Raw genomic sequence first — 12686 nt, 5'->3', positions numbered from 1 at the left:
TCTCTCTGAATAATACAAGATCAACATATAGTCCTAACGCTTGTAAGCAGAAATAGTATGATATCGCTGGCGCAAAGAGGTGGAGAGACAAGGTCGATTGCCATTCTTTCTGATAAAGGCACACTGAAATAGTCCAGCCATGATAACTTGGTAGGTTAGGGAGCCTTCTTTACGTTGATCAGAAAAAAATGCCGCATACATGTGTGATCTGTTTGACAACACTTTTATATTAGTATGCGAGCGAGGTATCAATCTTGGATACGTCGCGTTGAGAAAATCTTATACATGCTAAGCAACAGATGCAGAACAAGAAATAGATTACTCAAAATTTCACCATAAAGTTCCTTTAACGCTGCCATACATGTTTGTCAGGATGAAAATCTTGGTTTCGAAAAAGTTGGGCCAATCTGCCGATTGATTCCATGTCTTAAACACGCTCTTGCAGCCAAGTCTATCGACTACTACTACGTGCGCAAAATGTACTCCTGGAGCGTGGGACAATACGCGACCGTGCAGACCGTGACGTCGCTGGCGTGCTTGGCGTTGTACGTGCCGCTCATCTACCTCTTCCTGCGAGTGTTCAAGATTAGCGATCCCGGCATGGCGGTCGTCGGAGTGTTCTTCGCAACCGCGCAGATGGCCGTGCTGGGACTGGCCTACACGGAGTGGCTGTACTATCTCAGTACGTGTTCGCTGGTTTTTCTGCGTTGTGAGCAGATGCATTACCCTTAAGGGACACAGAATAAACATGTTAGGTTAAGCTCGGGTTAGAGATCAGACCTTCTGAATGCTAAATCAGTCAGCCCTTTGTGAGAGGATACCTCGTACGCTTGGAAAGAGACAAAATATAATGGCAACTGTCGACACCAGCTTGACTTATCTACACTTTACACCCGTCACGTAATGCACTGGGGCAGTTTCTTATCCGGGTAGATGATTGCTTGTCGGTAAAAATGCTGTACTCAGTTCGAAAGAAGCCGAAATCCATATTCAGAAGTGTGCCCTAAGTTGAAGCCCATGCTTGACTTGATCTAGAGGGCGTCTGGAGTAAACGTATCCTCGACTTTCGTTACAATTTCCTTTGGCGCGTTCGTGTCGGGCGTTTAGTTGGGCGAGTCAAGCATGGGCTTCAAGTTAAGGAGCATTTCTGAATACGGTGGTTAACGTGGTAACTTCCAAAAGCTTTTTCTTCATAAAACATATAAAATATGGGAAGCCGGCGGAAAGCCCAGAATCCGCCGCTTACGTCATCAGCGTGGCTGTCTATGCAACTAAATTTAAGAAAATACAGTGCAAATTTCATTTTCTTGATAAAAACAAAAGCTCCGTCCCCCTCCTCCTCCTTTTTCCTCCCAAAGAAAGCAAGTGCAAGGTAGCTATTCTATAAGTATCCACCTAGTGAACATGTCCATTTCCTCTGCTGTTCAAATGCTGATTGGCTGAAGCTACCTGTTTCCTTCTGACGCCGTACCTCAGCCTACCCAATCAGAACTTCAGCAGGAAACGAAATGGACATGTCCACTAGGTGGACACCTATGGAATACACTCCCAAGATTACCGAATAGCCTACCATTTTAAACTATTAAAGCACCCACTGGGGGCACTTGCTAGCATCCTGCATGGTACCCTGCCATCGTACCCTGTTTTCTCCAACCTTGGGTGGACGTTTCACACATCTCGCCACGATCTATTGGCCATTGATGGTCAGCGCAAATAGCGGAGGGCGATAGAGGGTGGAGTCGAATGTTCCATATGCCAGGGTAGATTGGAAATCGGCATAATGTTTCATATGTACAAGCCTAAAGGGAAATGCCACATTAGCAGGTTATCCAGCTACCGTTGATATCATGCATAGCATACGATTTTTTTTTCTTTGCTCTTTGATCCGTATATGTTAAAGGAGAACTGAATTCTCTCGTGTGATTGGTGCGCATTCTGGCCACGAGAGCCACTTTTTTGCGTTCCTTAAAATGGACGCGCCGAATGTATAGGTCGGAAATAAGGGTCACGTGCTTTCAGCTTAAGGCTCCCTGTAGTGTCTCCCATTCCCTCGACGATCGGGATTTGCTGCAAGGCTGCTCGTGTCAGACAAGGGCATGGCTGATTCAACTGGTCGTTTTAGAAGAGCTATCGTATACGCCTGAGTATAATGGCCGCACTCACGTAAGAGCCGCATTAATGCAATAGGTGCATCGCTAACTTAACATGCCAAAATCTAAAAAAGGAGAATAAGAAAGTTGAAAGAAAAATGTCCGAACACACTATGCCTGGCGCGGGGCGTCCTTCGACATTCTTTTGCAGAGCTTTAAATTCACAGGTCTAATCTAGCGTAATAAATGGCACTGCGGACGATCGCATAAGTGAGTTCGCACCTAACCGATAACGAGCAACGGCGTAATTTAGTGAGGAGTCGACGAGCATCAGTGGATGACGCGCATGCGCGAATAAAGAAATACGTTGTGGAAATAGTTGCATTCCTTCTTTTGGTACATTACGCACGTCCGGAAAAATTGGACAAATGACTCGCCCCCTATATATGATGATCATGATGGCCGCGCCTCATCGTGATCACGGAAGAAAGCGTGGCCCTTAGGGGAGTGTATGCGGTATTTTGACCTTTCAATTGGCGCACAAATTGCGCTTGGCTTTGGCAAATTTTAATTGACGAAGACGATCTGTACCGCAAGGATTTCCGTAAATTTCAACTGTAGTCCAAGTGTAGTTGGCATCTGATATCCGCATATTTTACGTCTTCTGAAGTTATGATTGAACTTGTGACTTCGTGGTCAAGCAAAAGACAAAGTGACATGTCATGGAGCGAGTTTATCTGAAATGACCGATAGAAAGGAAAATGCTTTAAGGCAATTATGTTCTGCTCCAGATGAACCAGTGAAATTTCGCGCATAACTGTATTGCATATAGCAGATTAACATATATTGCTTATAGATGACAACTACTTGTATTCCGCCTCCGTAACATCCATGGTGTTAGGCAGATTCACCTGGGGGATCAGGTAGAGTGTTTAGAAACACTTGCTTCTTGCTATTTGATTTTCTTCCTTTATGGGTTAAGGCGCTATCAGTGATGAAAGTTACTCGAAAAAAATCTTGATGGGCACGGAAAAAAGGAAAAAGAAACAAATGGGGATGACGTAAAGCCACAATCACGTGCGAGGTTGTTAAAGAAAATAAAGTGCAAACGAATGCCGTCCATCACTACATTGTGACGAGGTTGCACAAAAAAAATAAACAATAAAGAACACTTCACAAAACACACATTGCCCTACTTTCAATGTCTTTGTCGCCACTTTGGTATTAATAGCTATTAGAAGTGCTGGAGTTGTCAATGGGGGCGCAATTCGGCGATGATACTCGAAGATCCCTTATCACAAGTGTATGCGTCCCACCTTGTATAATTTAATTCCAGGCCGCGTGGTGGGCATACCAACATTCCTGGCAAAGGCGGGTATCCGTACGCATCTCTCGAAGCTGGTGGGGAACAACGAAGTTGGTGAGTCCCGACATTCGACGTCGATAGCTTTATATCCGTTGAGGAAAGACGTTGATATCAGCTCTTCCTTTTTCTTCAAAGAGTTGTTGATATCAGCTTTTCCTTTTTCTTCTCTCGAACCGCGCGTAATTTTATAAGAGACCCGCTTACGGCACAAACATGTTTTAGGCACTAATAGATTCTGTTAACCTCTACAGTGAGCTCTTCAATAAAAAAATAACTTACTTTTGATTGACTGGTCAGCGTTAACGCGAATGTCAATTCCAAAAAACCTGCCAGAACTGCATTTCGCCCCGTCAATCTCTGCTTCGTTTAGATATTAACACTGCTGCTACACTTGCAGTGTAATCGTACGCCACTGTTGTTACTGCTTATGAATAATTATGTATGGTCTTAAGTAGCGCTTACTTGAAACAAAAGAACGAAAAAGTGAGGCACACACTCAGGGTGTGTGTCTACCTTCTTTGTTTTTGGGTTTCGTCAACTTAGCGCCATTGAGACCATGCTTGGTATGGACCAACTAGCTGAATTTTCCGTTCTGTTATAAATAATTATACTTGTCACTTCTCTCGTCAGCATTAAAACAAAAAATAAGAACAAAATGCAGACTGATGATGCGATTAGCTCACCGGCTGTGCAACAAGACGCCACTTCCGGCACTTAAACCTCCAATAACCATTTCAGAATAATTTTTTTTCATACATGTTATCGTTAAGTCCAAACCAAGATAATTTTAGAGCAAATGCAGTCGCACGCACACTCGAAGAAGTGAGAACACCGAAAGCAGCAATGCCAGAGCAGGCAGTGGTTGCAGTGTGTGCTACTGTGCATGGAACAACGATAAAGAGAATTAAGCTGAAACAGCAAGTCTAGAGGCCTGTACGAACCTCTCCCAAGCAGCTCTTCCTTGGAGAGCCGGGCACCTAGCGGGGCAGTTGCCTGTGACCGTCATACAAACTGGTCGGTGCTCGGCAGCGGCGAATCGGCCATGATTTCGGATGACATTGTCCTGTTCCTCAGTGATGTGGACGAATTTTAATAAATTATTGAGGTCCTTAACCAAGAAAGTGTAAGAGTAGGGTTGAAAATTATTATGCGGGACATTACGGTAATGTCCAATAGCCTGGCAAGAGACCAAGATTTTATAATCCGTAATCAAGCCTCTAAAATCAGTGTAGGAGTACGTCTATCTAGATCCGTTATTCATAGGGAACCTCATCGTGAGAAGAAAGTTTACAGAGGATTAAAAATGGGTTGAAGTGCCTACAGAAGGTATTATCAAGTCCTGACTGCGAGCTTACCGTTATCGATGAAATGTGTGCAATAATTGCATTCTACCTAGCATACTAACACATGGTGCGGAACTTTGGAGCCACATCACCACTTTGGCACATCACCGTGGCTGGTGATGTGCCAGCTGCCGGGCGATCGAGATCTGCGAAAACCGAAAATTTTGCAGATTCACCTTCCCATTGTTTGTCTTCTTTAACCATTCCATTATTTGTCAATCACTCACTGCAGCTATGCGCAACTAACATTCAGGACCACAACAACAGCTTAAAGCAGATGGTTTCCGCGCCATTGAAAATATTTGGTGCAATTGATAGTTCTACAGAGAACGACTTTCTTCGGTTCATCAGACAAGTATCCCCGCAGTGGCTTAGCGGCTGTGGTGTTCCGCTGCTAAGCACCAGATTTCGGGATCAAATTCCGGCCGCTGCGGCCGCATTTCGATGGAGGCGAAATGCAAAAAAACGCCCGTGTCCTGTGCATTGGGGGCAAGTTAAAGATCCCCTGGTGGTCAAAATTAATCCAATATCCTCCACTCCGGCGTGCCTCATAATCAAATCGTGGTTCTGCCAAAGCCCGTAAAGCTCCCGAACTCAATTAAGCAGACTAGTGTTTTCTTCCCTTGCATCTACCCGTTTTCGTGAGCCAATCCGGAAGGCCGTGCTATCTGACACATCGTCTCAAAGTACTATCAGTTACGAGGTAAGAATGTGAGAACCTGGCACGTGGCGCATGCGCGAGACGTTTGAAAGAGCTACTTTGTCGCGATAGCAGCGTGTGTTTTGCCGTGGCTTAATGGTTAGAGCATCGAACAGCTGTGCTGTGGGATAGAGGTGCGGTCCCACCATTGGACCATGCCCTTCTTTGCAGAATTATAGGAAGACTTCTCCTGCCTTACAAATACATAACCAAAGATTGTGGTGTCTTTCTCGTAAGTGAACCCAGCACAGTCGGCACAAAATAACAAGTGTCTAAGAGATTCAAGTCGTAGAAATATCCCCTTAATGTCGAACTCTGCGCACCTGTGATGCAGGCAAGGTGTTCGCGTTCCTTTCTTCGTTCGACACTGTGGTACCACTGGCGGGGGACGTGCTACTTACTTGGCTGTTCAACGTGTCCATCGCCTTCATGCCGGGTCTTCCCTACCTAGCCGCCGCCGGAATTACCGGAATCGCCGTTGGTCTCATGGGGTACTGTATTTTCCGCTTACTGCTGATCGATTGATTGATTGATATATAGAGTTTATCATCTCAAGTGAACGAATAATACTTGCTTTCTCGAACCTTCCTCCCGCATATGAAAATGCCCAGAATGAGCAAAATCATTAGCGTAACAAAAATACCCGCCGTGGTTGCTCAGTGGCTATGGTGTTAGGCTGCTGAGCACGAGGTCGCGGGATGGAATCCCGGCCACGGCGGCCGCATTTCGATGGGGGCGAAATGCGGAAAAACCCGTGTACTTAGATTTAGGTGCACGTTAAAGAACCTAAGGTGGTCGAAATTTCCGAAATCCTTCACTATGCGCGCCTCATAATCAGAAAGCGGTTTTGGCACGTAAAGCCCCATAATTTAATTTTTTAAGCGTAGCAAAAATTGCTTTGTGTATTTGCGTGGATCAAACGTGTGTATGTGGGACACTGCGAATAATTTTTCTCGATGATGAATTACGTAGAGTGTATTGTTGGCTCGAAACTCAGCGAATCATGGTAAAAATGTGCAGAAAGATTATTTGATGTAATATATTTCTGAAATTCCAGAAGTTCACGAGATGGGACCTAACTTCTCTCAAAGTTTACCAACAGTACCAAAGGTTTTACTTTTCTTAAGATAACGTGGCAATATCTAAACGTAACGAGGAATGCGGGGATGATCACAGTGTGCTATTATTTGATTTAAGGGAATTAGGGCTAGAGAATCTGCGGCATCTCTCTTTTTCTTTTTTTTTTTTGCTGGCCGCCTGCTGGCGTTCTCTCATAGGCACCATACCCTCAATGCATCAGCATTTTTTATTCAACCTCAAAGAGCACCAACTTTAGTGCGTAATTGAACCCGCCACCTGGTGCTCAAACCGATAATATTACAGACGCTGAGCAATCATGAGCAGCCACAGGATAACCGAAGGAGAAACACGCGATGAATGCAGAATAAGATAGAAGGTGACTTCGAACAACGTTTTTAATTGCAGCAATTTCAACGCATATAAGAGATGAGCTATCCCTCGGCTGAGGCCCATGCATTATTGTCGGATGGGAAAAAAATAAGAAAATCAAATCTTCAAAAAACAATTATATTTACAGATTCTTTAAGCGTCGTAAAAGCATTGAAGTCACTCTGTAAACACAAAAACCCGGTACTTACAGAGCTCTATTGCATTCTATGTAGAGCGTATATATCTAGCCAGCATGTGATTATATGCTGGGTGCCTGGCCATAGGGGCATCAAGGGTAACGTTCTAGCGGACCAGATGGTCACGTCAATTGTATCGCATGCTGTTAATCGTACCACTGCAGTCCCTGTCACAGATCTGAAGCCCTTGTTATGAAGGAAACTGCGAAACTACTGGCAACGCTTGTGGAACCTGTAAACAAATAAGCAGCACGTAATAAAGCCACAATTAGGTTTCTGGTCTTCTGCAACAAAATCACGCCGGACAGATGTCCTATTCTGTCGTCTAAGAATAGGACACACATTTGGTACCCATAACTTTTTACTCACTGGGAATGAGCCTCCAACATGTGGTAGATGCGGGGAGAGGCTGACCGCCCTCCACCTTCTCCTGGAGTGTCGGAAAGCCGAATCTGAGAGAAAGAAACATTTTCCCTTAGCATACCGGCAGCATATTCCCCTTCATCCTGTAATGTTACTCGGCCCAGAACGGCTCTTTGACACCAACGCAGTCCTAGGTTTCCTGAAAGACGTTGTGTTACATGTGATTAGCCCCATACGTTTGTAGCGCCTCCTCTCTCCAGAGGATAGCGCTGTGATAGTTTCGTATAGCACATGCATCTCGGCCCTTGTGTTTCAAGGGCTCTGGCGAGGCAGTAGTGCTTTTAGACAATTTTAGCATCTACCATATTTTGTATATCGCATCATTTTTGCGAATGCATATTAGTGTTCACAGTACACGTCATTATTCATTGTCATAATTTTATTACGCCTAGATTTTATGCCATTTGCACAAACGTCTTTTAGGCCCCTTTACAGCCACGTGAAACGAACTTCATAGATCCCATTACACTACTACGAACTCATTAACATCAGCATGGTGCTCTTTGGCCATACCTGGCCCTTGCACCATTAAGCATCAAACATTCCTTCATTCAGGAGCTATCCCTCAGGGGGTTTGCTTGCACCTGCAATTAAAAATTAAGATGAAGGATTTTAAATATGCTTTGGAAATGGGCTGAGAGATGGGTCGTTGATTTGAATCTGAGGCACAAATATGTCAAAATGTTCGAAACTAAAAACGAACAATAGATCATCTATGGTGAAGTAGTGATATCTCACCTTCTGATCCCTTCTTACATTTCAGGGATCTCACGTAAAGGCTACGGTCTGCTGTAAGCACTTTTTTTTAACTGAACACCGTTAATTTGAACACTCATGTCATTGCGCGAGTTTCTGAGTCGATAACTGCATTGTACGCCTAAGCTAGATGTCGCAAGCGTTTCCTTATGCGATCGATATTATTTACGGTTACTATTAAATCATTATTATTATTTGCGTCATTGAGGAGTATTGCTTTATTTTCAGCTACGTCACTAAGGTGCACCGGCGGTACATCACTTATGAAGGCATGCCAAACACAGAGGAAGCATCAGCAGCCGTCAGTAATTGAAGCACGATAAGGCGTACGGTCAACAGAAACTCAGGTCGTCAGAAGGCGGACCAGCATGGCGTGCTATAGTGTGGTCACCATTGACTGTGGGCAACTTGAGAAAGCGTTGCAGGCCATGTGTTTGGTGCGATCGCATGTCTCTATCTGGGTCATCGATTAATCGGTGTCAAACCTCCTGTAAGGGGGCAGCTGCTCAACTCGCTTTCAAAAAGTATTGCTTAGAAGGACTGAATGTTGAGCAAATTGTTTGGGGTTCATGGTGCAGAAACGATGGCACGAAGAAATGCGTACACGTATAAGGACAAGGACAACTCACGCGCTCACTGTCACCCCGTCAGTAAGTTGTCAGATGATAGTCTGTGTTTGAAACTGGAAAGTCATCTGACAAGGGTCATTGTCGGATATTTGTGTTACACACTTCTTGCCCTCTGCGGGCCCGTGCAGGAGTGAGTGTAAACGAAAAGAGAGGCGGAGAACAACTTGTCATGTACAAACTCTTCGTTTAATATATCTGAGAGCAATTTATATAGAGCAATAACAAGGTGGTGATAACATCTTACTTCGTACACAACAATATCTTCAATTATGAAAAAAGATATCAAATATAGCACACATAAAAATGTAAGAATTTTCTGCAGATATTTTCCGCATCGCATACACGCATGAAAAGGATCATATGATAATTTTTATTGTATGTTTTATTTCATCACTAATTTTCAAGCGATAAACACTAGCCTAATAAATAATTCTATATTATGCTAGAATTAAACACTCTCTCTGGTAGTCTGGGCCGAATAGAAATCGCATGAGGCAATAGACAAAATTGCCTATTGGTGCAATTGCAAAATTTGTGTACATTACCGTAGCTGAGAGGCTGCCTTAATGTTCTATTATGGTGCGTTAATAGAACCCGCGTGACTGGCTCATTTATGCAACGTTCTTGCAATTGCTTAATGTGACCGCTTGGTAAAACTGATCGAGTGCTTGTACCCACATCTGCACGTCTGCCGTTACATACCATGAGTATTGCTCGTTCCAGGCACTATTGCCTGCGCAGATACGCCGCTTCGTTTTCAGTAACCTCCCCGTTCCCCCATCCTTAGCAGAAAAAAAGTGGCAAGAAGCATTTGCCGGATGTCACATCACATCACAGCTGTGAGCCCACCACGTATTTTGCAGTAGGGGTTTTGCATTATAAGTGGACAAAACTCGACAAGCTGATTTACACGGGAACTGGTTTGTCGCTGTAGTACGAGTCCCCGCAGTGATTGCCATTTTATTTTTGTTAAGGTCAATTTTTGTAAAGATGGCTTGGAGACATGACAAAAGATTTGAAAGTGCCCTCAATTGACCTTGCCATCATGACAGCAAAAAAGAAGTTTCTCAATACCTGTAGATAGCAAAACGTTTAGTACGCACAGATATATTTATTGCAATACGCCAATGTTACAAGGGTGGTGGCATTTGTAGATTTTTGATATCTGTCCACTAGTAGTATTAATAAGCACTAAGATGAGGAAACGTGGTCTGACCTAAATACGCTCAATTTCAATACTAGATACACGCAATGGCACGAGAATAAAAAGTAAGTAAGTAAACATTAGCATTTCCTCTAACCAATACGTTTAAAATTCCGCGAAGGTAATTTGTTTATGTACGTATGAAGCGTATGTTTCTGTAACGAAACACAACATTTTGGTGACTGCGTATTATATTTCTTGCCTAAAAGGTCGCATGTTTAAGAGGATAGTAATTGAGCGTCATTGATAATTCCTGGCCGCTTGATACTTTTATATTAGTCTTTTACTTCATATGTATGAAGTATGTTTAAAGCCATGTTTGCTTTATACCTTAGTGTTGTTTGTACGATGATGCCGCAGAATTTCCAAGGCTTAGTGTTTGCTTATGTAACTGATTTATTTGTAAGGTCTTGTAACTTCTTAAATAAGGTATTGTGCTTTCATAGTGCTGAATCTATGCCAATGGTACGCATTTCATTCTTCTGTAAGGAGAATTGAGAAGTGAGGTCAGTTTACGCCGTCAATCTCCATACTAATGAGCAGTATGTCTGGTGTAGATGCATCCTCGAGTGCATAATACAATTAGCGCTTAGGAGTTACTAGAAGATGGAAGTTCTCGTGTCTAAAAGCCACTTTACGGTAATACAAGGGCTCTCAATAAAGTTGTTATTCTGTTTCCTTTATGGGAGTGTCGTGTGGTGAATTAGCTGTTGAGCAGACCTCAGAGGTAACGCATTACACTGAGTCATTAGTTTAATTTAACAAACCTTTGTGCGTGTAAGGCAGCTTGAACGGAATTAGCCGTGCAGGTGCTCTTGGTATCATGCGAGAATCCTAAAGCACAAGGCGTGCACGAGGTTCCGATTAACCATGGGGTATTTTTTCCTGGCCCGAATAAGTTGCCTAACCCGGAGAAAACATTTTGCCTTCGCTTACTGCGCCACATCTTTTTCTAAGCAATTATAACTGAATGGAAGTTTCCTGCACAGCGCAAAAGTCATAAATGCTGAGAAAATGGCCTCTGCGTTGCACACATTGAAGGAAAGACACGTAAGAGGCACTCACAGCTTGGATCAACATTCAGACTACCACACGCTCAAACCGACAAGCACTTTAGCGAAAGAATAACAAACACGGCATAATGTTTTCATTGGCACATGGTTCTTTCTGAACGATGTTTTTCTTGGCTGACCTTTAATACAATTAAATGAGAGTAAGTACTACACACGCGCGTCTCGTTGCTTTGAAAACGTCTACATCCCAGGTAAAGAAGAATGACATAAACTACAGGTAGATTGGGATGAACAGTCGCACCTATTGCATCGCGGTGTCATTACAGCGCTTTCTCCATGCTATACTTCCAGCTTCAGGTTTCTTGAGCATTTATTCACCATGATGACAGCAACGCGAAACGCAGAAAGCACTACCTAGAAATGTTATGAAGATGTAGTGTTAACTGAGCTCGATAGGTGTATTCGTCTTCTGTTCTAGAGTGCTCCAAACTTAAAGCGCTAGTTGGTGACACACTGTGAACAAAATTTTGCACCCAGTTTCGTGTGAACTTGGCCCAATACTGACTATATATACCCTACATTAGGAAGGCCCACCATAGTCCTTGATAGTCACGACAGTCAGGATAGCCACGATAGTCCTATGGCTACGTCGTTGCCAAGCTTAGGTCGATGCTGCGGGTTCAATCATGGCCGCGGCTGCCGCAATTCAATGGGGGTGAAATGAAATAAGACTCGTGTATTTAGATTTAGGTTCTGGTTATATAAGCCCTGGTGATAAAAATTATTCTGGATTCCCCTCACTACGGCGTGCCTCGCAGTGAGATCGAGATTTCGGCAGGTAATGCCCCAAAATCTATTTTAACAGTCTCTTATCGAAGAAAAGCAAACAAGGAAAGTGTATATTCTTTCTGTATTTGAAGAAAATTTGTGAATAAAAAATTTACAGTTATAATGGACCCGCCGTTGTGCAATGAGCGTTGCGATGTTGCGATTTTCGTAGCCACGTGTGCGAAACAATGTTGCCAATTCAGCGAATTTATGGGTAGATTTAATGACCTTCTTCTATGTTAAGAGAAAGTGTTCTTTTTTTCTTTTAGTGACCTAGGACATTTTTTAGCGACATGACAGAACAAATGGCGGTATTTGGTCGCCTCCGAGGTTATGAACTTGCTTTGAGCTGTCCTTTCTATAGGATGCACTTTATTATTCACAAAGTGCAAGAAAGCATTAAAGGTCGACTGTATGGTGCGTGGGCTCTTTGAGCATGCATGATGAATCAGTAGTTGTCTTCATATCGGTGATGGTCACAGTTTGCTTGTAATTCACAGCATGGTGTCGCTGACAGGCGTCGCATTGTGCTTACGAAATGCGTGTTTTATTTCTTCACGGCACCGATTTGAATGGGACCTAGCACTGCATGATCTACGCAGATTCACTAACAACGTTCCATTGGTTAACGCTCGCAGCCGGCTCAATTCACCAAAACTAATTACGGTAATGTGTATGGTGAGAGTTG

The 12686-nt window shown here is 43.4% G+C and overlaps 1 protein-coding gene across 1 annotated transcript in view; it reads left to right on the top strand.

The window, feature by feature from the left end:
• The window catches only part of LOC135903735 (probable peptidoglycan muropeptide transporter SLC46), a 28648-nt gene extending 19379 nt beyond the window's left edge, over positions 1-9269 (top strand). The window contains exons 4-7 of the mRNA XM_065434120.2: positions 446-682; positions 3427-3510; positions 5834-5990; positions 8553-9269. Of these exons, the coding sequence (XP_065290192.2) occupies positions 446-682; positions 3427-3510; positions 5834-5990; positions 8553-8637 (563 nt within the window). The 3' untranslated portion in view covers positions 8638-9269. The remainder of the gene's footprint in view (positions 1-445; positions 683-3426; positions 3511-5833; positions 5991-8552) is intronic.
• Positions 9270-12686: the final 3417 nt, after the last annotated feature.

This window comes from Dermacentor albipictus, chromosome 9 (genome assembly GCF_038994185.2).
Source record: "Dermacentor albipictus isolate Rhodes 1998 colony chromosome 9, USDA_Dalb.pri_finalv2, whole genome shotgun sequence".
In the NCBI taxonomy this organism is placed as follows: Eukaryota; Metazoa; Arthropoda; class Arachnida; order Ixodida; family Ixodidae; genus Dermacentor; species Dermacentor albipictus.
This window is presented reverse-complemented; position numbering and strand designations above follow the sequence as displayed.